This window comes from Bactrocera oleae, chromosome 2, assembly GCF_042242935.1.
Source record: "Bactrocera oleae isolate idBacOlea1 chromosome 2, idBacOlea1, whole genome shotgun sequence".
Taxonomy (NCBI): domain Eukaryota; kingdom Metazoa; phylum Arthropoda; class Insecta; order Diptera; family Tephritidae; genus Bactrocera; species Bactrocera oleae.
In genome coordinates, this window is record NC_091536.1 from 38,909,964 (window position 1) to 38,934,726 (window position 24,763).

The 24,763-nt window shown below is 32.7% G+C and overlaps 1 protein-coding gene and 1 long non-coding RNA gene across 34 annotated transcripts in view; one reads left to right on the forward strand and one right to left on the reverse strand.

The window, feature by feature from the left end:
• Positions 1–24,763, reverse strand: part of 5PtaseI (inositol polyphosphate-5-phosphatase A) — a 600,945-nt gene that overhangs the window by 482,717 nt on the left and 93,465 nt on the right. For 15 of the 30 annotated variants that reach the window (XM_070112999.1, XM_070112992.1, XM_070112998.1 and 12 more), the window contains 5 exons: positions 19,963–20,108; positions 10,653–10,883; positions 10,422–10,589; positions 10,192–10,364; positions 10,046–10,133 (listed from right to left, as the gene is read on the reverse strand). In XM_070112999.1, coding sequence (XP_069969100.1) covers positions 10,046–10,133; positions 10,192–10,364; positions 10,422–10,589; positions 10,653–10,883; positions 19,963–20,019 — 717 coding nt within the window. In that variant the 5' untranslated portion in view covers positions 20,020–20,108. The remainder of the gene's footprint in view (positions 1–10,045; positions 10,134–10,191; positions 10,365–10,421; positions 10,590–10,652; positions 10,884–19,962; positions 20,109–24,763) is intronic. The other 15 variants (XM_070113016.1, XM_070113012.1, XM_070113014.1 and 12 more) reach the window with 2 other exon arrangements.
• LOC118679895 (uncharacterized) lies at positions 8,944–17,250 on the forward strand. Of its 4 annotated transcripts, XR_004975435.2 has the most exons (5): positions 8,944–9,400; positions 15,658–15,743; positions 15,800–15,864; positions 15,932–16,359; positions 17,059–17,250. It is a non-coding gene; the product is annotated as an uncharacterized lncRNA (long non-coding RNA). The 4 variants fall into 4 exon arrangements; XR_004975433.2 differs by lacking the exon at positions 15,800–15,864; XR_004975438.2 differs by lacking the exons at positions 15,800–15,864; positions 15,932–16,359.

Consider the following 24,763-nt stretch of genomic DNA (forward strand, 5'->3'; position numbering starts at 1 on the left):
TGCGAAAGAGAAGACATATTTGTTAATAGAAAAATCTCAAAAAGAAAATAAAAATTCGTAGGACAAATGCAAGTCATTTGCGTTGGGGGTCAGACATGGCCTCTCTAGTGCAATACGTTAAAGGTTCAACAATTTTACGCTATATTGAAGATTTACTGGGAAGAACTTTAGTCTTCGAGCCATTCCTACGCCGATACTTTCAAAACCGCTAACCGAAATTGATTGTGACTTGTGGCTTAGCACGTAAGCTTGAAGTACCATAGATAATTAGCAATAAAAATATAATTTTTTCTTAATGCAGCTTATCGAAATTTTTGAGCACCAGTCTGTCGCTGAGCACATACAATACAAATAGAAGAATACTAAAAACTCCGAGGTACTACGTTTTCGATTTTTGAGTTTAGTCATGAGAGCGATTCAAAGTGTCAAGAAAAAAAATGATGGCCGTTTGAGCGCACACCATCGAAAAGTACTTGTTTAAAATGAGCATTTGGTAGTTTCTTACTTTTTATAAACCGATAAACTAATGTATCGGGTTCTCCAATAGGGATTATATGATTTCTAAGTGTCGATTCGACCATTTATTGATTTTTAATATGTCATGATTTTGCAATTTTTTTTTATTATATTCAGTAATGTTTACAATTTCATCATAGAAAGATATATGGAAGAATTTTATATCAAAATAGTCGTTCTCACATTCTAAATTGAGAGTGTGGTGGTGTTTTTGGTCTGGTGGAATCATCGGTCCGTACTTCTTTCGAAATGAAGCTGGTGACAGCGTTATTTCCAATGAAGAGCGGTATAGATAGATAATAACCAACTTTTATCGCCGCAATTCGAAAAAGTTGATCTTGACAACATTTGGTTGCAACAAGACGGGGCTACGTGCCACACAGCTCGTGCAAAAAACGGAATTATAGCAAGAAAAGTTTAGAGATTCTATAATTTCAAGAAATGTTTACATTGAATGGCCTCCAAGAAGTTGTGATATAACACCATTAGACTACTGGTCTACAAGTCATTGATCTTTAGCAATAAACCTCTCTTCAAGCTTTAGAACTCAATATTGAACGTGTTATTCATGACACACGTCTTGATTTAGTGGAAAAAGTGCTTGAAAATTGGGTTCATCGAATTCGTTCCTGCAAAAAAAGTCATGGAGACCATTTGAATGATGTTTTTTTTTTGAAGAAAAAATTCATATCACTCGTATTAGAAAACCCTGTTTTATCGGGACGTTTTTTGCTTACATTTTTCAAAACATTTCAAATTAGGAATTCTAAAATGGAACCCTGACAATTAGGGAATTTAGTGCAATTCAGCTATATGTTTTTGTATGACTGGTGAATGAGTGTGAGATGCATGATCACACGTATAGGTACGTATAAGAAAAAAGTGGTAAGGATTGTTACGCCGCTTATGGCAGGTTCACCAGTTTTGAAGATTTGAAAACCTAGAGTTTCACTTGTGTCTTATCCACTTTTGGCTGACAGGAAAGGTAATGTAGGCTGACAAAAAAGGTTTGTATGTAAATTCATGTATATGCAATAGATCTCTATCTAATACCAAAATATATTTTTTATTAGGCAATCATAATTTCAAACAACATCTGATAAATAAGCCTCACAAATGGGGCTTCAGAATGTTCAATAAAGAAAGAAAAAAAGTCATTTGGTCTAGGAATGTTTCTTTTGATCTTCCATTTTTCAACGAACGCCAAACGAAAACTACGCAACCGATCAAAAAACTTTTTTTACTGATTGACAGCTGAATGGCCAAATATCAAAATATGTTTTACATTAGGACTACGCCAGCAAACCTAAAAATTCAACTGAAGCCACCTATAAGTGAAATCGGCAATTACTTAGTTGCTAACCCAATAGATCTAGCGTATAATATTCCCAATCCTACGATTTTAATTCAGGCATGAGAGGATTAATTTGCGAGTCAGTTGTAGCACTTATTGTGAATACGGAAGTATCTCCAAATCCTATATAAGTCAAGGTCAAAGTCGAATATGACGATATTAGGTTTATTGGTAGAGTCTGGACTGATTAAATGCGATTTGCGTCATCAGATGACTCCACCTCTCCTAATATTTTTAATACAATATGTATCATACCAAATTCGATGCCACCGTTGGGTATATACATATATATATATATATTTCATATTGATTATCATGTACATTTAATATCATATTACCACATAAGGAATATTTCATATTAATTATTGAAATTTTGCCGAATCGTCGATGTTGAGAAATATCGTGCATTTTCTACTTATTATAAAATTAAACTACGTATTATATCAACAAGAATCAAATAAGTAATTGGCGCAGTCTACGTTCCTCGTTCCAGTATCCAAACAAAAAAAAAAACAAACAAAAATAGTTAAAGTAAAAGCAGAATCAAGTGCTGTGATTTCAAACTGCAAAAAATTGATTTTAATAATTACTTTAAATATCGGCATTGGAAGCTAAACACAAATTCTCCAATGCAGCAGCAAGCAATTCAACAACTTAACACTAAACGAAAATTCAGCGAATTATAATATAGAGAAGGCGCAGAAAAGTAAAAGTTTGATAGAACTTTTTCAGAAAGTCACCTTTTTTAGGAAAAATCAAAGAACTGAACACAATCGATTAAAAAGTAGCAACAAGCAACAGTGGCAGCAAGTACAACAACAGCAGCAGCAAAGGCAGCAGCAACAACAACAGCAAGATACAGACAAACACACTAACTGCACTACACTACATAAAATAAGCTTTAACAGCCAATAATACAAAAATACAATAGATATTAAACTTTTAGGTAAGGAAACTTAAGTACAATAATATATATAAATACATACATATATTTGTATGCCAAAATTAATGAAGATCAGATTTATCATACAAAACCATTTTTCCGAAAAACAATTATTTTATATGTAGTGGTTTGTACTGCGAACTTAAAAAAAATAAAAAATGTTTGCATAATTTTGGGGGTAAAATAAAAAGACCCAGTAGGGAAAATAATGGCAGACCAAATAGAACTGCTAACTCGATGCTTAGCATCTTTAACGCAGATAACGCGCAAAATACAGCAAATAATATTTGACAATTAGGCAACGAGTCGAAAAGGACTTAAAATAGTTAGCTCCTTTCGAAGGGACTGTAAAAAAATTGCCATCCTTTATTGAGGCTATTGACAGAGTGGGAAGGGACTATGTAGGACACGAAGAATTAATTTTTAGGGTGATTTGTTAGGAAATGATTTCATTTTCAAAAATGTAACAACAATTGAGTCGAATAAATAATTAATAATTTTGAAATATAGAAAAGAGATGAAAACAGGAGCAGGTTTATTCATTGGATACAAGTGAAGTAAGGAACATCAACCTTGATCATTAAAAATCAAATGAGAAAAGGTTAATTGAAAAATTATTCAAAAATATTAATAAACTCATTTACAAAGAAGGAAACATGCTCACAAGTGTATAAGCAGTGGTGAATTAAATAAAAACAGTAAAAGTCACAGTAGATATAGCTCACCAATCTTAATAGTACCGAAGAAGATATATAATTCAGGAATTTAGAAATTCAGATTATAAGAGATTCAATCAATTAACTGTAGACGATAAGTATCCTCTACCAAATATCGAAGGAATTTTGGATAAATTGGGAAAAGCACAGTACTTAAGCACAATAGATTTAATAAAAGGATACCGCCAGATTTTAATGGCAGAAAGGGACGTCGAGAAAACAGCATTTGCTACTCCGGCTGGACTATATGAATACGTTCGAATGCCTTTTGGTTGAAAAATGTCCTAGCTACTTTTCAAAGATTTATGAAAGACATATTGAGAGAATACATAAATAAAATATATGTCGTAAATTTAGAATACAAATTTCAACTTCCTTAGAAGAGCATATAAGCTCATTGAGAAAAATATTTTTTACATTACAAGAAAACAAATCAAAAATGCAGTTTTTTTCAAAGAGAAACTAAATTTTTAGGACCCACATTAGCAACAGAAGGCATCAAGCCTAATCCAGATAAAATTTTAGTAATTCAAAAACTACCAATACCAAAAACTGAGAAACAATTAAAAGTATTTTTAGATGCAACAGGATATTACAGAAAATTCATGAAAGATTATTCAAAAATAGCTTATCCTATGATAAAATATTTAAAAAAAAGCAATAAAATAAATGCCAAAGACCCACAATATATTAAAAGGCTTTGAAAACTTAAAAGCACCGATTGCATCTCACCCAATTTTAAAATTTCCAGAGTATGATAAAGAATTCAGTATCACAACTGATGCTAGTGACTATGCCATTCGAGCAGTACTTTCACAGCAAGGTACACTGGTTGACCTTACATTTCAAGAACACTAAATAATCACGAGCAAAAATACTTGACTACAGAACAAGAGTTTTCAGCAGTAATTTTTTCAAACGCCGTTTTTTCAACCATATATTATATTTATGGCAATAAAGTTAAAATAATAACAGATCCAATCAAATATCTAGTTAATAAATATAAAGAAAAGGAATTTTCTTAACGCCACAGGGGGTTATTTATTATTGCAGGAACACAATAGAAAACGTGAATGGAAAAAATAATGTTGTAGCTGATTTCTTGAGTCGAATTGAGAACTCACCAAAAATAAAAGAAGGTAACGACAATGAAAGATTATATTATATACGAATAGCCCAAAAGCTCAGATGCAAAGACTTCATGGAAGAAAAATAGTTAAAATAAGCCCAATGGATGAAGAAGAAGAGAACGAGGAAACATTTAGAAAAAGTTTAAAAGGAAGCGGAATAGTGGGAATATTTTCAGAAGTGTCTGAAGCAGATTATCATAAAATACAGAAATTACTCATTGAAATGTTTGCTCAAGATAGAAGTTTAAAATTTATAAAATGCACAAAAATAGCCTCAGAAATAGAAGAACAAGAGGAATTACATAAACAAATATCACTGTTCCATACAAAGGATATCTATGCATAGTGGCATAAATGAAACCTATAATACATTATGAAATAAAATATATTATCCGAAATTCAAGGAAGAAATACAATTGATAATAAACTACTGCCATTTACACTTACACATTACTTACATCTATAACAGCGTATATCAAAAAAAGTAAGAAAATAGGCTTAATAAATATTGGGGGAACAGGCTATAAATGAATGTTTGGAGTTATGGATGATGATGACAGACAAGACATAGTGGACCATTTGAAAATTATTGAAGAAAATGGACATAATGATATTGTAAACTTAAATAAACAAATAGTAATTAATGAACATTTCAATGGGTCATTAAACCTATTAAAAGATACTATAGAATCAGATAGGAAAAAAACAATAGAAACTCTAAACAAAACAAATAAAGAAGAAAATAGAATTGAAAGAAAACTTTTGTATAATGACCATATGAGCAAACTGAAGTTTATAGAAAATAAAGTTCAAGAAACACAAGACAGTATAGCGGCAGCTAAATACATACAATATAGTACATCCAAGTATGTTAACTTAGGAAGAAATTGAAAAATACGAAATTGACTTTTATAAATTAAAATTGGCAAAAGTAGGATTAGTAATATACAAAAATAAAACAATAATATTCGCAATTCAGATATAACCTGTCGAAAAATTAAATCACAGTTACACACCAAAATTAACATTTAACCCAAAATTAACATACCCAAAATTTACACACCAAAATTAACATAAAATATATAATATATAGTAAAAGAAATTGAAGAATTAAAATACCATAGAAATGTATCATAGGGTATTAATATAACATTGATAATCATAGTAATGGTGGTAGTAGTAATCCTTGTAAGAATGGCAAAGAAGAAAACAACAAAAATAAAAATCGTAAATACAAGAACTCAGAAGAGTTCTTACAGTAACGCGGGGGAGTTGCGTCATCAGATGACTTCGCCACTCCTAAGCTGCCAACTTGTATATGCACTATACCTACATTGTAATATGCTATTGCAATAGCTTAATGAAATTCGATGCCACCGTTGGGTATATACCTATACATTTATATATATATATATATATAATATATTTCATATTGATTATCATATACATTTAATATCATATTACCACATAAAGAATATTTCATATTAATTATTTAAATTATGCCGAGTCGTCAATGTTGAGAGACGTCTAGTCAGCACAACGGCTCTAAGTAAATTAAACAAAATGTAATTTTATAATAAGTTAGAAAAATGTACAATAAACTAGACGGTAAACCGCACAGAACGGTACTTTTCCGTAGTTTTTTTATTCACACAAAATTAAATTACGTATTAAGAAGAATCAACTACCATAAGTTATACTTGAGAAAATATTTAGACACAAAAATATTTACACAGCTATGCCCTACGACAATATTACAATTTTGCTTACGTATTTGACAAGCTGCGTTGATGCTTTGGCTGATAGTATGTTATAAAAGTATTTAATAAATTTTACGAGAACGAGTGAGTTGATTTCTATACTTATGTATACGTGTCGATCGCGAAAGTAGCAGTAAAATGAAAATAACAATTGCTCGTCAAAAATTAATTTTTATACTCTTGCAAAATGTTGCTACAGAGAATAATAGTTTTGTTCACCTAACAGTTGTTTGTATCACCTAAAACTAATCAAGATAGATAAGGAGTTACATATGTATTTATAATTGAACAAGATGACGAGACAAGTTGAAATCCCGGTGACTGTCTGTCCGTCCGTTCGTCTGTGCGTGCAAGCGATAACTTGAGTAAAAATTTCGATATATTGATGAAACATTGCATTAAGGATGGGCATCTATGGTTGAAAAAATCTTACATAAGGTTAATGTACGTATCTCGTACACCTATAATAACCAAATTTGCTGAGGGAGAATCGCACCCTTTATAGCACCCCTACATACTCTGTGAAACAGGATCAATTCGGATTATAACACCGCCCGTTTCCCATGTAACGGTTTTGTTAAAAACTACTAAAAGTGCAATAAATCTGTAAATAAATGTGCCAGAGACATACAATTTTACACCCGAGATGATACGAGAGGGCTCTATGGAGCCTTAATTTTGAAGCGCCCACATTTAGTTGAAAACTAAATTCGGTACATAACATTATTCTGACATTCCCACTTTACGATGGAAATCAGACAAAAATCACGCCAACTTCCCATATAACACTATTTTAAATTCCATTTGCTTCTTTCATTTCCCAGTACACAAATCAAGCACCAATGAATATATCGGTATAAAACTTTGCACAAATAGTGCCTTTAAGCTATGCCATTTGGCGTCTAAAATTTGTCAAAATCGGACCAAAACTATCGGTCAATCTGTGAGATATGTTATAGCAATTCGGAGATAATCCTTTTCTGATCATAGGATGCCTGTACGGCTGACTTTAAACCGCATATATTGGCAAATATGACAGTTAAGTATAATATAAGTTAGTATTATAAGTATATATGATAGCAAATTTTAATATAATCCATTCACGAATGCAATGTTGAATTTTTTTGCAACATTTTTAAAATAAGGTTTTGCCAACACCTGAAGGTATTTCCCCGGCTTTAATCCTGGCAAGATTCAAATGTATTTAACCAACATGTATTGAGTCGATCCATAAGACATGTTCCTCTGCTACCTCTCTGGTGCCAACACTACAAATCTCAAGCACTGTTTCTTTAACTCTTTCGATATTATGTTATCGCCATATAAGGGTGGACAATTCACATGAGGCAAGTTTTTCATGACTTCACGACCTTCACTAAATGATTTGTGACATTCAGATAATTGTGTTCATGATAAAGTAAAGTTCTCAAAACATTTTCAACGTTCCATTGGAAACATAGAATTTAAACAAACTCGTGGATCAATTTTTTCATAAAATAAGTTTTAAGGGTTTTTCCTAACAAGTTAATCCCACCTTCGACAATTTTTTTTTTTATGAATTAAAAACTGGAGACAAGAAAAAAGTCGTCAGTCATTTTTCAATAATTGGTATATCCAAAATATGATTTCAATAGGGGGAGGCGGCGTGGGTAGTTGGAGAGGGCGGGAGAGGGCGTGCAGAGTTTGATTATTAGTAATATTATTTTTTTTAATTATTATAATCATATAAAGTTAAAAAACAATTTCACTTTGATATAGGCAGTGAAAGGAATTTTGGCCGTCACATGGTCATTTACATCAATGTTAGTCCGCATGGGTAAACATTAGTTTAATGCCGGAAATATGAGAAATCGCTCACTGAATAACCTCAGCTTCCATAAACTAACTATATATAGGAGAGCAGCACTCTTGTCAAACAATTTACATGTAAAGGCAACAACAAAGTTATCGAGTTGAATTCGTACAAGAGAGTTAGCGAATACCTCATTAAAGTGGTATAGCCGCTATCCTCAATGCTACCTAATTTTGTTTTAAATATGTTTTTCTTTTTTTGCACATAAACATATGTTCAATTGAAAGAAATCACTGATCAGTCTAATAGCGCAATTCAGTAAGCAGTCTCTAGTTAGCCACTATTTGAGCCATTTTGAAGTAAATTCTCAATTTGTGATAAGTTACTATTCACAATACAGTCTCTAGTCTTTAATCACAAAATACTGACTCAAATTTGACCCCTGATAGTAAGCAGGTCACAAAGCGAATAAGAATTCTGGTTTTCTATTTTAAATATACTGACACTTACTTATAGAGATTGTCATATATATATATCGGTTGTCGATTTTTATATTTTAAAAGCAACTCAAACATGTAAAAGTTAAAAACAAATAAATTTAAAATAAATTTCGCAACTATTGTGATTCACAGTCAACATTTTATTTTTATTGGGAATTATGCTTTTTGACTGCTTTATAGAGAATTAAATATATGTTATGGACATGTTTATTTTATTTAAGTAACGAAATGTAACAGCTGATTAGATCTGTTCGTTTTCAGTTGAGAGGTTTTTGTGACTGACACGTACTGAATTGCAAAATCGTCTCAAGTCACATAAATTGTCTCTAATTTAAAATCTCAAATTTAGAGACTTGTGACTGCATCAAAGTACTGGATTGGACATACATATCTCCCAATACAATAAGGGACAGATCTCTGAAGGGCATCAAATCCAGCAATACGGTAATTAAACCCCTACTTTCAAAACACACATTGGGAAATGCAAAGGTGCAGAAAAAAATCAACCGTGATTGAAGCAATGTAAGATCATATTTACAGATGAGTCACCTTTTTTATTGTTCAACCACTTGAGACGTGTTTGGCTAAACAATCAATAAATGTCAACTATAACAAAACAATCTATTATCTATAATTACAACATTTTTCCCAATAAACGCCACCTACACTTTGGAAAACGAAAACGCACTGTATGTATATACTTTTAATTTTTTAATAACTAAATACTGTAATTAATAACAATGTTTTTCAATAAGCCTAGTTTAAAAATTCTAAATCTTTCATTTCGATTGTGGGCGTTAATTTCGAAATACGGATTAATGACTTTTTTACTTATGACTTAATGTTTCAAAAAAAAAAATTGGTTTGGTCCAATACCGAGGCAAATACCAAGGCGATTGTAGTAAAGTGTTATTAAACGATGGCCTTAAGAATTTAGAGATCGGTATTGATTCAGTGGTATGGCACCTTATTTACCAAATCCTTACCTCTAGTAGCATTAAACATCGCAGCTCTTATATTAAGATAATGATTATCCTTGATTTCAAATCACGCAAAACCAATTTTGAAATAAATTAATCATTTCTTCGTACATGTCAGGATTTTATATCTCATACCAACACATTCGATTTATCAGACTCAGTATTTGGCATTAAAAAAATGATTATAACATCTCTAAATAAATTTCATGCTTCATTATTATCATATCTTTTAATGTTATATTAACTCTTAGCTATTGAGATTTTTCGATAACAAGTCGCTTAAACAGCTTTATTTCTTTTTTTAATACAATTAATAAAATTTAAAATTGTAAAATGATAAATAAATATATTTACCTTAGTTACGCCTGCAGAATCACTTCGAAAGTTAAAGTCCCCGAATAGAAAATAAGGTACAATCTCATTGTTCTTATCTATATCGAATCTAGAAAAATGTTGTGACAATAGGTTTTAGTTAAATGGGTTAAACTATTGATAATAACCTTTGTAATGTGTGAATCAATGCCTTTCGCCTTCTTTGTGAGTAAACTGAAGGAAAGTCAATAAGTGCAGTTAAATTTGATGCATCATGAAATAAGTGCATATTTACAAAATCTAAAATGGTACCATTAATGTCCCAACGTGTTCTCATAAACCCTTTCCTTGACCATTTGCACTAGAAAGAGAGAAAGTGTATATTACAAGTATATTTATTTCTTTCCGTACAAGTTACCTCAGGAAAAAAATCAAGCGGAAATTTTGACTTCTCTTTCGTTGGTACATTCTCTATATTTCCAAAATAACAATTTTTCCCTTGTGTAGTTTCCCACGAGCTATTTGTGAAATTCCAAAGACGACTATTAGGTATAGTTTTATGACCGAAATACAAGTTCCCTAAAGCCTTTAAAAAATAGTTAATTATTGTTCATTACACCAATGAAATTAATTATAGAATCGTATTTACCGTAAACTGCTCCTGTGAATTAAAGTTTTCATCCAGATATATGCGAACAATGGAGAATTCTTGCATTTCATATGCTTCACACAGGGATTTAACAAACTCTTTCACATAATGAGAAGATTGCTCGTAGGTTTTACCGCCAACTTCTTGCAAGTGAAGAGCTATGAATTGCGGGTGTAGCTGCTTTATTGTTAAAATGAACTCATGAATCCATTGTTGCATCAACCTTGAAGGCTGCGAAAATATAAAAATGTATTAAGTACGAGTTCTCTGAGTGGAGCTTCATTACCATTAGAATAAGAGTTTATTTAAAGAGTTAAATTGTTACCACTAAAACTAACAATTCATATTACCTCACCAAATATTTAAAGGGTGTCTGAGCTTTAGTTAAGAAACCTAGTAAATATTCTATCCGCAATTCTATTAAGTTGATTGCAATATGACTATATGAATTTTTTAATCTTAATGTGATTATGAGTAAAGGGTATTGCTGGTTTTATTTTTGTTATTGATATTGAAATTGCTCTTACACATTAGATCAAAGTGAAATATCAAAAAAAAAAAAAACAAGTAAGGAAGGGCTAAGTTCGGATGTAACCGAACATTTTATACTCTCGCAAAGTCAAATGGTATACTCGTTTGAGATTTCTCTGTGGATTGACTGATATTTTAGGTAGAAGGTCAACTATAGGCACTGGGGTCCACATATGTAGTACTTAGGGGCTTGAACAATTTTGGTTTGATTTAGACAATTTTTGGTCCCGATATAATCATTGTTGCTTGATATGCATAGTGGAAAGTGAAAGAATCAGATGGAATTGAAAATGGTGTTACAGGGGAAGTAGGCGTGGTTGTAGTTCGATTTCGCCCATTTTCGCACTATAATATAGAAATATGAAAATAACATTATGTACCGAATTTTGTTGAAATTGGTTAAGCAGATCTCAGGATATGGGTTTTCACTTAAAAGTGGGCTGTGTCACGCCCACTGACTAATTTTGAACGCAGTTCCTATAAAGTCGTCTCATACCATCCCAGAGATAAAATTTAATGTCTCTGGCTGTTTAGTGCTTGATTTATCGCGCTTTTAGTAGTTTTTAACAGTACCGTTATATGGGGAGTGGGCGAAGTTGCCACCCGATTTCAACTATTTTCACACCGTCAATAGAAGTGCTAAAAAAAATTTGCTTCCAGTGAATTTTGTTATTATAGCATTATCGGTTTAGGAGATATGCACAATAAACCTATTAGAGGCGGGACCACGCCCACTACTTTATTATTACTTTTAACTGCAGATGCCCCTCCCTAATGTGATCCTGTGTACCAAATAACAGTCTCGTATCTTATTGCGGAGCTTAGTTATAGCAATTTATTTGTTTTTGATTAATGGCGTTTTGTGAGCGTGGCAGTGGTCCGATCACGCCCATCGGCAATACCAACCGTCTCACGGTACCAAGAAACATGTCTACCAAGTTTCATAAAGATATCTCAATTTTTACTCAAGTTACAGCTTGCACGGACGGACAGACGGACGGACGGACAGACAGTCACCCGGATTTCAACTCGTCCCTGTTCATTTATATAGGTATATATAACCCTATATCTAACTCGATTAGTTTTAGGTGATACAAACAACCGTTAGGTGAACAAAATTGTATACTCTGTACCAACAGGTTGCGAGAGTATAAAAACTAACACAAGAAGAGCCATTTGTATAAATTGGTAATAGTAGTAGTAAATATACAACTTAAGTAATTGATGCAAAATTGGTCATTACAGAAATGTTGAATTGTACAACATATCACAACTTCTTTGATTAACTAGAAAATATACAGGCTAAAAACTCCGAATTCGGATTTATTGGGAAAAAGATGAAAAAGATCTGGGCATGTTGCACTAACTTTTGACATTTCTCAGTTATACACGAGAGCATACTTTCAAACAATTTTATAAATACATATGTATATAACTCACACTGACCGACATATTCGGCATTATAAGTAGTATATGGGAGTTGAGGTAATTCGTAGATCAATCTCACATATTTTCGGCATTAAACTATGGTATAATAAATAAATTAAATAAAGTTAAATTTGCTAGAATATCTTACATATTGACATATATATAATTTTGGGGCTAGGGGAAGAATTGACTCTCTGTAGGCATACTATTCTCATGAAACGATTTTCTCCGAATTTCAATTATTATGTATATATTACACATTGACCGATTTTTTCGGTAAAAAGTCAGCTATAGACACTAGAGTCCACATCTTTGGTATCTGGGACTTGAACAGTTATGGCCCGATTTTGACAGTTTTTATACTTGAGTTGGCATACCTTAAAAGCATTATTAGTGCAAAGTTGTATCCCAATATATTCACTGGTGCCTGATTTGTATACTGGAAAGTAAAGGAATCAGATGGAACTTAAATTTGTGTTATATGGGAAGTTAGTTGGTTTTTGTTTTGTCCATTTGCACACAGAAGTATCAAAAGGATTTGTCCTGAAGAAATTAGAGAGATGTATCTGGAATAGTTTGGAAGATATATACATAAAACCTATTAGAAGGCGGGTAACGGGTAAATTACAGTCTTGTATCTTAACTTGCGAACTAGGTATGGGAATTTATAGGTCTTAGATTATTGGCAGTGGTCCGATTACGCCCATCTGCAATACCGAACCTCTTACGTTGCCAAGAAATATGCGCACCAGTTTCATCAAGATATCTTAATTTTTATACAAGTTACAGCTTCCACGAACAGACGGACGGGCAGACAGTCACCCGAATTTCAATTCATCTCGTAATCTTGACCATTCATATATATTCGCATATAACCTTATATCTATCTCGGTTATTTTTATGTGATTCAAACAGCCGTTAGGTAGACAAAACTATTGTACTCTCTGTTGCAACATGTTGGGACAGTATTAAAATATTGCATGAAAATGAGAGAAAAGGGGACAAGATATTCTATGTTAATTTTTCAATATGAACTCTCAATAGAAAAATATGGCATGACTGAATGAAAATCTAGTAATTAAAAACATACAAAGGGCTACGTTTGGGTGTAACCGAACATTTTATACTCTCACAATTTGCAAAGACCAAAGCCGTGGAAATACTTTCAGGTAATGTCAAAACTTAACTAACCCAACATTTTATACTCTCGGTATTTGCAAAGATCAAAGGCGGGAAAATAATTTTATTTGTTGCATAAATGTATTTTGAAAATAATCATAAATGATCATATTTGGTGAGTTATTCACTTATATTATAGTCCATAAACTCAGTTTCATTACTACACTTTGTTTCACTACAACTACGGTCAACAGCATTTTTATTAAATTAATTAAAATAAGAATAAAAAAGTTCTGCATTTGCTTTTATGTATACAAACTGTAATGCACAAACATTTTACATATAAATAATTTGTTAAAAGATACCGAACATCCATTTAGGATTCATTCTCACAAAAGAATTTTCAAACAGACTCGAAATATAATTATATTTCAAAATTAGTAGTTTTACTTTTCCTATCATGTTCCGTCGAGACGTTTGCAGCATAGTCAAATAACAGATTACCGCAGCTGACCATAGTAGTCAGGCCACTGAACTCATGCGTCAGCGGAATATGTTTGTAGAAAATGGGTAAAGATAAGTGCAGTGCAAGTTTTTTTATATTATTTGTGTACAATTCTTATGTGTTAACTGGTATACAAAACTTTATTTATTGCATTGTTTTTATATATAAAATTTTAGCTCAATTTTAATTTTTTTAATAGAATGTTGTTTGTGTACTAATAGTGTTTTGTGTCCAGCGTTATTATTTCCTCATCAACCTATGATGACCTTTATATTGATAGATAAATATTTAAGTATGTAGAGAATTGCAAGTATGATTGATTCATTTTTATAAGCCAAAGCTCCTACTTTTGCGAGTTTTAAACTACAAAAATCTATCTTTAAATATTCTACTTTTTAACATACCCTGCAGTACTGGAGGTGGCGGTTGGCCATGAGGTAAGGGATTAACCCGCTGCTTACTACATATGTGCTTACTATACTAACCCGATGGTAAGCGAACGAGCTACTAAATGTATCGTACATAGGTATTTATTTCAGTGAATCTATGGTTAGTGAACGCCGAGTCACCTAGTAAAAAAATGTATGTGTATAAAGGTGTAAGCGAAATGTAACGGTCAAGCATTGACTTTGTTTTTGTTATTTTGAGGCGAAATTGAAAACAGAACTTCGATCGCTGTTTGTTTACGCGTCTTCAATGCACCGTTCCTGTTTTACAAAAACAATTATAACGCAAAAACCGTTTATTTTATTTTGCTTTTCGATCTGTCGCATTTCTCAAAGGCAGTTTAATACATTGTATGTATTAACATTAATAAAATAAATAATTAATTCATAAAGTACGACACTCATATACAACACAAATTTAACTTGCATTATGTATAGTGAAAACCATTCAAGAAGGCTTAAGAGTATTGTACTTTTATTTTTAAAACCTTAATTAAAAACGCCAAGAAACAAGCTGTGAAGAAAAATATGGGTGTGTTCAAGTGAATTACCGCTTTACTGCAACCCTGTTACTAACTTAATACTCTGTTGTTGATATTTAGCTGTAATATTGTAGTAATTATTTCGCGCAGAACGTGTTGCTTAGAAATACGTAAATTTGAACGTGTATAATAACCAAAAACTGGGTTTCGTCACCACTTATTTTTTTGCTCTAAAAACAAATAACAAATTATATCGAACATAAAAGTAATGTTTATTACAAAATTAATTACAATTCCCTATCCATCTAAGCGCGCAGTCAAAATTTTTATTTTGCGTTTGTTATGCTAGTAATGCGCAACAATTTACCGTTAAAACGTGTGAACTTGGTAGTGTTGCCGGAATTTTCGCGTAAAACGTAACGCTTTCTTTAAATTAAAAAAAAAATATTGAAAACAGCTGAAACAAATTAAGTGATAAAGCTCTTAATTTATAGATAAAAAATCCAGCTGCAAGATTGTACTATCGAGTGCCTTGAGAAGACGGTTTTCAAACTTACCGAACAAGTTCGTTCCTCACGAGGTGAGTGTGTTATTTATTATTTAAATTAAGTCAATTGAAAATATTTTTATTTGGAGCCAAAACGAACGTAGCCCTCGATTGAACATTGTCGTAGATGAAATTCAGACTTTCAGAGCTATTAGTAGGTTTTAATGATCAAATAGAAAAAAACGACAACATATTTGGCGTCACTCTGTTACTCCTTTCAGGTGATATCAGATTGACACTTCCCGTTATTCCACGTTCAACATACGCGAATGAAATCAACGCTTGCTTAAAATCATCGAGACTGTGGCATAATGTTGAAAAAGTATAACTGACAGTGAACATGGGCTTTATATGCTTGAAGATCCATTTGCCAAGACTCTCTCAAAACAATTGGCAAATAAAAGTAGCTGTACATGAAAATACTGGATACATAAAATTATCAACGGATTTCTGCACAATCACCAACTCTCAAAATACTCTCATCGTCAATATATAATATTTCCCGATGTACACACAAAATATAAAAATCTTGAGTGGCAGAAAGATCGATTCTGTCAGCAAAACTTTGACGCCAATGGATTAAATCCACAGATACAACAGTTGTTACCAGGGGACTTGGTGTCAAACAAACCTATCCACGTCAAGAAAGGTGCGATTTATCCAATTGAGATTTTGAATTCATTGTTTGTTTGTGACTTACGATTTATCTTTGTTTATTTTTGAAATAATTAGTAGTAGAAATATGAACTATTTTCGATGTATAGGTAGCTATCAATAATTTTAATTTAATATATATTTGTTACTTTAATAAAGACTAATTTATTAACCTAAATAAAGTATACTTTAATTGTCTACAACTCTTCATTCCTCCTTAACTTACAATTACATCCCCCAAACACTTTAGTGTTAGTTATTTTTAAAAATAACAGCTAGTATATAATATATGTATAATTATATTTAGTAGACCAAAAAATGACGCAGGCTAAAATCGAGGTCCTTGTAGAAGCTTCCTCAGAGCAAACAGGAACAGTGAAAGGGGATACGAAACAGCAAGAACAAAGGCAGAATTTTCGATCTGAATGATTTAAACATGAAGATAAACACCGTTATTCGAGAGCTCTATAACGTACTTTTAAAAAACCTTAAACAAATAATGGCCAATCCAGTGGTATTGGCTTATAATATCGATGGCGTTCTAGAGAAAGCTGCCTTAAAAAATTATCGATCGATCAATTGATTAAACAATTAATTGTAGTCAACTTAATTACAATTTAAATTAACTTATTTTAATCAACACACATAATTAATTTTAAACTGATCGAACTTTTCTAATCTTTCTTATTCCCAGATGCAATAAGTTCAGTCCGTGGAATTGGACAAGCTGAGGACCAGTTAAAAAAGGGTTGAAGCTCCAGAAAAAGGGCCACATTAAAAACTGAAGCTACAACAAAATTAAAATAGATTCAGAAAAAAAATAATGCTTTAGAATAAGTAAGAAATAGTAAGGAAACATTTAAAATGAAGTAAAAATTTAATTGAACGGTTGTAATTGTTATTAATTTATAATTATTAATTAGTGATTTCTCGTGTATCAGTACTCCTTTTACAGACCGTTACATGCGGTTCTATGTAAGTACTCTTTTTACCGACCCTTACATGGGTTCTCATGAAAGTAATCATTTTTACCGACCTTTACATGGGGTCCTATGTAAGTACTCTTTTAAGAGACTAATATGGGGTACTATTTCACCAGTTCATTTTTTTCTTCTTTAATTTCATTCATTATTATACTCTCGCAACCTGTTGCTACAGAGTATAATAGTTTTGTTCACCTAACGGTTGTTTGTATCACCTAAAACTAAACGAGTTAAACATAGGGTTATATATATATAAATGATCAGGATGAAGAGACGAGTTGAAATCCGGGTGACTGTCTGTCTGTCCGTCCGTCCGTCCGTCCGTCCGTGCAAGCTCTAACTTGAGTAAAAATTGAGAAATCTTTATGAAACTTGGTAGACATGTTTCTTGGTACCGTGAAACGGTTGGTATTGCAGATGGGCGTAATCGGACCACTGCCACGCCCACAAAACGCCATTAATCAAAAACAAATAAATTGCCATAACTAATTTCCGCAATAAGATACAAGACTGTTATTTGGTACACAGGATCACATTAGGGAGGGGCATCTGCAGTTTAAATTTTTTTTTAAAGTAGGCGTGGTCACGCCCATAATAGGTTTAATGTGCATATCTCTCCCTAAACCGCTAATGCTATAATAACCAAATTCACTTGAAGCAAATGTTTTTAAAACCTCTACCTACAGTGTGAAAATTGTTGAAATCGGGTGGCAACTCCACCCACTCCCCATATAACGGTCCTGTTAAAAAATACTTAAAGCGCGATAAATCAAGCACTAAACAGCCAGAGACATTAAATTTTATCTCTGGGATGGGATGAGATGACTTTATAGGAACCGCGTTCAAAAGTAGACAGTGGGCGTAGCACAGCCCACGTTTAGGTGAAAACCCATATCTTGAGATCTGCTTAACCGATTTCAACTAAATTCTAGACATAACATTTTTTTCATGTCTCTATGTTATAGTGCGAAAATGGGCGAAATCGGACTACAACCACGCCTATTTCCCATATAACACCATTTTCAATTCCATCTGATTCTTTCACTTTCCACTATGCATATCAAGCAACAATGATTATATTGGGGTAAAACTTTGCTTGAATAATACGTTTAAATGCCACCTTGTGACCAAAAATTGTCTAAATCGAACCAAAACTGTGCAAGCTCCTTACTTGTTTTTTATTATCTCTTCTTATTATTGGCTAAATCACAAATCTGAATGAAAATTATGTTTATAATCGAGATACATTTTAATCTCTTTGTAATCTGTAACCATCCTAAATTTCGACGAACTCTCGTCAGTTGTAGCTTTTGTTTAGTAAATTATAATTTGTTAATAGTTTTATTCAGAAATTGATTTACAGATACAGATAGAGGATATGTACATTGTCTGCTCCATATTTGTAAGTGTCCCACTTTCAATTATTATTACCACCTTTACATCTGTTCTGAGTTCAAAAGTGGTATTAATTTAAAATTAGATTTCGAAATCATCCTTTAAATTACGTGCCACGTTGTTTCACCGCGCTGAACTTCTAAATTATTGAACCGATTAAACTTTGCACACTGTGCGAAGTTTGATCAAACTTGAACGATAGGATAGTTTATATCTGAATTTATAGTAGCAATAGTTTTTACTGCAAATTATTTGTTGAATAGTTTTCTAACATATAATTTAATATACACATACGCACAGCAAAGACCACGCAATTTTTTAAATTTTTCCTAACATAAATAATTATTTATTTTGATTTTCAAAATGTTTACATCTTCAAGGTTCTGATTCTTCAACAAGATATGTTTTTATATAATTTTCTTTAATTTGATTTTGAGCTTTAAGAGAATGGAAGAAAATTTTAAGCAAAATGGGCCGTCATGCGAAAATTGAAGAGTGAGAATTGGTATTAAGCCACTTCAAAATTGAGACAGAGCCGTACAGATTATATATGAACTGAATTTTCAAAAGACACGGCGAGAATTTAATTGTGCGGAAAACTAAGAAATAAGTTCATCGGTCCGATGGAATAAATTGTGTTTGGCGGAAATCCAGTAGTGAGTTCCAGAAATATTGTATCAAGTGTGGGGGTGTGACCTCAACATATTAAAAGAAAATCGGCAATCGTGTAAACTTCACTGATATGAAAGTGCCCACATTTAATGTTACACCCGGCTTAGTCTCCGGTGTTCAAAGATCCTAAACACCAATCCTTTATTAAACTGTATATCTTCACATATTTGATTTATGTTCACATTGATACTGTTACCGGTATATCGCTCAGAAAGGGATCTCTCCAATATTTGAATTTTTTTCGTTTACTTAAGATAAATAAATAAAGAAAGTGCAGACGACTTATAGTTTAGAAAAATTTTAAAATCCACTTTTAATATATTTATATCTGCCAATATATAATCTAGAATTTTATCCCTACTGTATTTTGAGGTACAAAGATAATTGAGTATAAAGAAAACAACGAAGCCAATTATTATATAAATATATAAATATTCAAATTATTTTTGAATAGCTGCATAGGTTAACGTATATATTATTATCCCGGTAGTTACTACTTTAAAATATTCTTATCCGAATTTGAATTTTTTATTGAACCGTGTACTTACATCTTCGAATAAAGTCCCAACGTTTGCCGTAACTAATAATAATTTTGAATTGTCCATTATGAAAACTATAACAGATTAGTATGAAGTATACTTTCGAACAATTTCAATCACTATTGATGGGATTAGGAATAACTCAGTATTCTTAGCTGTAAATAAAAGAGAGGAGTTTGCATATTAATAACAGATATATATTTTAATATGTAATTACTCCCTAAAAGCATTTTCATATGTACAATAACAAAGATTTAATTTATTTACAACATTGCGACATTGTGTCGTTTTTTTATTTTTAATTAAATATGGCTGCACGGAAGCAATTTCTTCAGAGATTGTAGCGAGGCCTGGGATAATAATCTGTGCGATACTTGTGTGCGATACTGTTGTTTATGACACATTTCGTTTTATATTTAGGGTATTCACAAGGTGTCATTTTGTGTCATATCGTCGTATTGTCTTATTTTTTTATGACTGTCATATCAACACTGTTTTTGTTTCCCATACAAAATTGAAATACGACAAATACAACACGGCGAGGTATGTTTTTTGAGTGTGCTATTCTATCAGCTGTATCTGTTTACGTTTTTTATTGTTGACGTTTAAGAGTCTAAAATTAATAAATTAAATAAATTTCATCAATTTCTTTAATAATATGGAAGGAAGACACGATATTCAGGTAAATTAAGTTGAAAAAAGTAAAATATAAAAATATTTTGTTGTTTCTGTGGTTGCAATGTGAACCAAAATGCCGCTGTTTCAATATAAAGAAGCTTTAATTTTAGTTTTGTCACTTTCCCGTGGCATTTTTGTAATCTAAAATTTTCATTACCAACTGGTGAAGTGTAGAAATATTACGTAATATGACATAGAACAATTAAGAGGTGTTCACAAGTATCGTATTTTTTAAGCTATTGAAATACGACATAAGACATAAGACAAAGCCTGTGAATTGCCTAATTAATTGTAAAAGAAATATATTTCAGTAAATGGTTTCAAAAGTATAAATACAAATTGGAAGAATTTCGCTATTTGGACTCCAATAAAGTCTTCGTATATTTCTTTTCAAGTAAAATAAATAAATAAATAGATCTAATTGTGTTGGATTTTAGTATTTATGTAGATAAATCGCCTTAACTTATCACCGACGTTTCCTTCTGGGTGTTAAAAACTTTGTGGCAAACCTAATATTATATACCTTGTTCAGGGAATAAAAAGATATTGCGTGCGTTTATAAAGCATTTTTAGCTAAGTTTTATTGTACTATTATATACATTTTGTAACGGATTTCTCCATAAATCGTCTACCTTGTAACGCACTCATGAGTTCGATCACTGGATTGTTAAATAAAAGAAAGTCCCAATTTAATGGCAATACACATATCTTTGTTTCTAATTTTACCAATTTAACGTTTTCATACCTGCATTACTGTCCACATTAGGTGACATTAGATTGTCCCGGTGTTAAAGTTTTTTACTTAGAACTATAACAAAGGAATATAATTGAATCAATGTGGTTTATATGAAAAACATTTCTTTGCTTAAAACAGTGACATTTAGAAAATATATATTAACGTAAACTACCACTTGTAAATTAAAATGAGGATGTAAGTTGAAATATATCATTTGAGTAAATTCCTTTCAATAGCTGTTTTCATACTCTCGCAACCTGTTGCTACAGAGTATAATAGTTTTGTTCACCTAACGGTTGTTGGTATACCCTAAAACAAATCGAGTTAGATATAGGATTATATATATATAAATGATCAGGATGAAGAGACGAGTTAAAATCCGGGTGACTGTCTGTCCGTCCGTCCGTCCGTCCGTCCATGCAAGCTCTAACTTGAGTAAAAATTGAGATATCTTTATGAAACTTGGTAGACATGTTTCTTGGTACCGTGAGACGGTTGGTATTGCAGATGGGCGTAATCGGACCATTGCCACGCCCACAAAACGCCATTATTCAAAAACAAATAAATTGCCATAACTAAGCTCCACAACAAGATACAAGACTCTTATTTGGTATACAGGATCATAATAGGGAGGGGCATCTGCAGTTAAAAATTTATTTTAAGTGGGCGTGGTCCCGCCCCTAATAGGTTTAATGTGCATATCTCCTAACCCGCTAATGCTATAATAACCAAATTCACCAAATGTTTTTAGAACCTCTACCTACAACCTGAAATTGGGTGAAATCGGGTGGCAACTCCGCCCACTCCCCATATAACGGTACTGTTAAAAACTACTAAAAGCGCGATAAATCAAGCACTAAACAGCCAGAGACATTAAATTTTATCTCTGGGATGGTATGAGACGACTTTATTGGAACCGCCTTCAAAATTAGTCAGTGGGCGTGACACAGCCCACTTTTAGGTGAAAACCCATCTCTTGGGATCTGCTTAACCAATTTCAACCAAATTCGGTACATAATATTCTTTTCATATTTTAATGTTATAGTACGAAAATGGGCGAAATCGGACTACAACCACGCCTATTTCCCACGTAACACCATTTTCAGTTCCATCTGATTCTTTCACTTTCCACTATGCAAATCAGGCAACAATTACAGTATCGAGATAAAACTTTGCGTGAGTAATGCTATTAAGGTATGCCACCTTGTGGCCAAAATTTGTCTAAATCGAACCAAAACTGTTCAAGCCCCAAGTACTGAATATGTGGACCACAGTGCCTATAGTTGACCTTCTACCGAAAATATCGGTCAATCCACAAAGAAATCTCAAACGAGTATATCATTTATTATATAAAATGTTCGGTTGCATCCGAACTTAGCCCTTCCTTACTTGTTCTATTAATGTTTACAAAATCTGAAAGCTGTATACATACACACAAACATACATCTTTTCCTACCCACGTCCGCATAAGCATTTACACACAAACTTACATAGCTTATGAGAAAAATTCCAATATGAAGCAATAGACGCAGGCCTGATAAAACCCCTTGTAGTAAAATAGTAAGAACATTATTAAGACAGTATTAGGAGTGTTAAGATTGTGGATTTGTGTTTTTTTTTTGGCTGAAATATAATTTGGCGACCGTGACATGACATGTGTTCTATATTTTGTTTTTCGACCAGAAGACGCCAATAGATTAAATCCTAATTTTTCATTTAAAATTCAGTCCATGTAAATCTTGACTGAGTTGGCTCCGTGTTTGTTGAACCATACGGAATTTGCATACACCATCTCAATTCAAGCTGTGTAGCCGTAACCAACAATCCGAATCATTTGAGCATCATCTGAACTCGTATACCTGGGCAACATTCTTGGCAAATGTGGATAGCAATTCTTACCACATTAACCGCCCTTCATCAAGTTAGCATACTTCAGGTTTAAAGTTTTCGTCGCCTTAATCACCCAGGCAATGTAAATCGGTGTATTATCGTGTTGGTAAATTTCCAAACAAATTTTTTAAATGGGAAGAGCTCTTTCTATTAAATTTTTATACGCTAATAATTGTATTCATCAGGCTCTTCTAAATTAAGAGGATATTCTAGTCTAGACGCATTAATTTCAGGTAATTTTTAAAGTATCGTAAAAATATAGTAAAATTAATGGGAGCGGCCTTGCGCAGGTTTATATCCTCAAAAAGTGGAGAAATGTACTAGTTATCTTCTTACCGAAAGAAGAAAGAAGGGATCAGAAAGGCATAGAAAATCTAGTGGATTACCACATCAGAACAACGACTCTGGAACGAAATACACTGCATCCAAACCAGCACGCATACAGAGCGGGTAGGTCCACGGACACTGCTCTGTAGTCGACAAAGAGGATGCTTTTGTAAACGGAGAAGTGGTAGTATCTCAGGACAAGAATCGCTGAAACAATTATAGGCTCAGGTAGCATCAAAATAGGAACAACAAAGCGATGCCCGCAAGGTGGAGTGCTGTAACCTTTGCTGCGGAGCCTGGTTGTAGATAAGCTTCTTAATCTGCTTATCTCGAAAGGCTAAGCAGACGACATTGTCATTATAGCAAGAGGAAATCTAGCAAAACGAAGGTGCGTAAACGCTGGGCTTAACAGAAAATGGGTGAAGTAACATATCTAGGCCTTGTACTAGATTTAAAACTCATTCTGCGAAAGCCACAAGAGCGCCAATGGTGTGAAGGGTCATACTACGCTGGACGCAATGACAGTCAAACCAATGATCACATATGGGGCGACGTCTTGGGCGTCAAGAGTCGCACTCACCACTCTAGAGCAACAGTTGGCGAAAATGGTATGCAACATTCATTACGAATGCCTAACCGCTGGGCTTGAGGTGATTTTTGACCTCAATCCGCTCCGTATCGTTGCGGAGATAACAGCTTAAGCAAAAATGTCCATTAATTGCACCGAATCTATAATACCCTTCACAAATACAAAGGTTCCTTACAAGAACTTGATTCCGATCGTTCAATTTGTATGACAGCTATATGCTGTAGCCATCCGATCTATACAATTTCTTCGAAGGTTGCATTTTTGCTTTATCTAATAATCCATGCCAAATTTCGTGAAGATACCTTGTCAAATGAAAGTGTTTGTCTGGCAGCTATATGCTATAGTGATCTGATCTGAACAATTTTTTTTGGAGATTACATTGTTGACTTAAATAAGAATCCATGCCAAATTTCGTGAAGATACCTCGTCAAATAAAAGAGTTTTCCATACAAACACTTGATTCCGATCGTTCAGTTAATATGGCAACTATGCTCTATAGTTGGCTTAAGCAATAACTCATGCCTAATTTCGGGAATATACCTTGTCAAATAAAAAAATTTTACATGCAAGCACTTTACTCCAATCGTTCG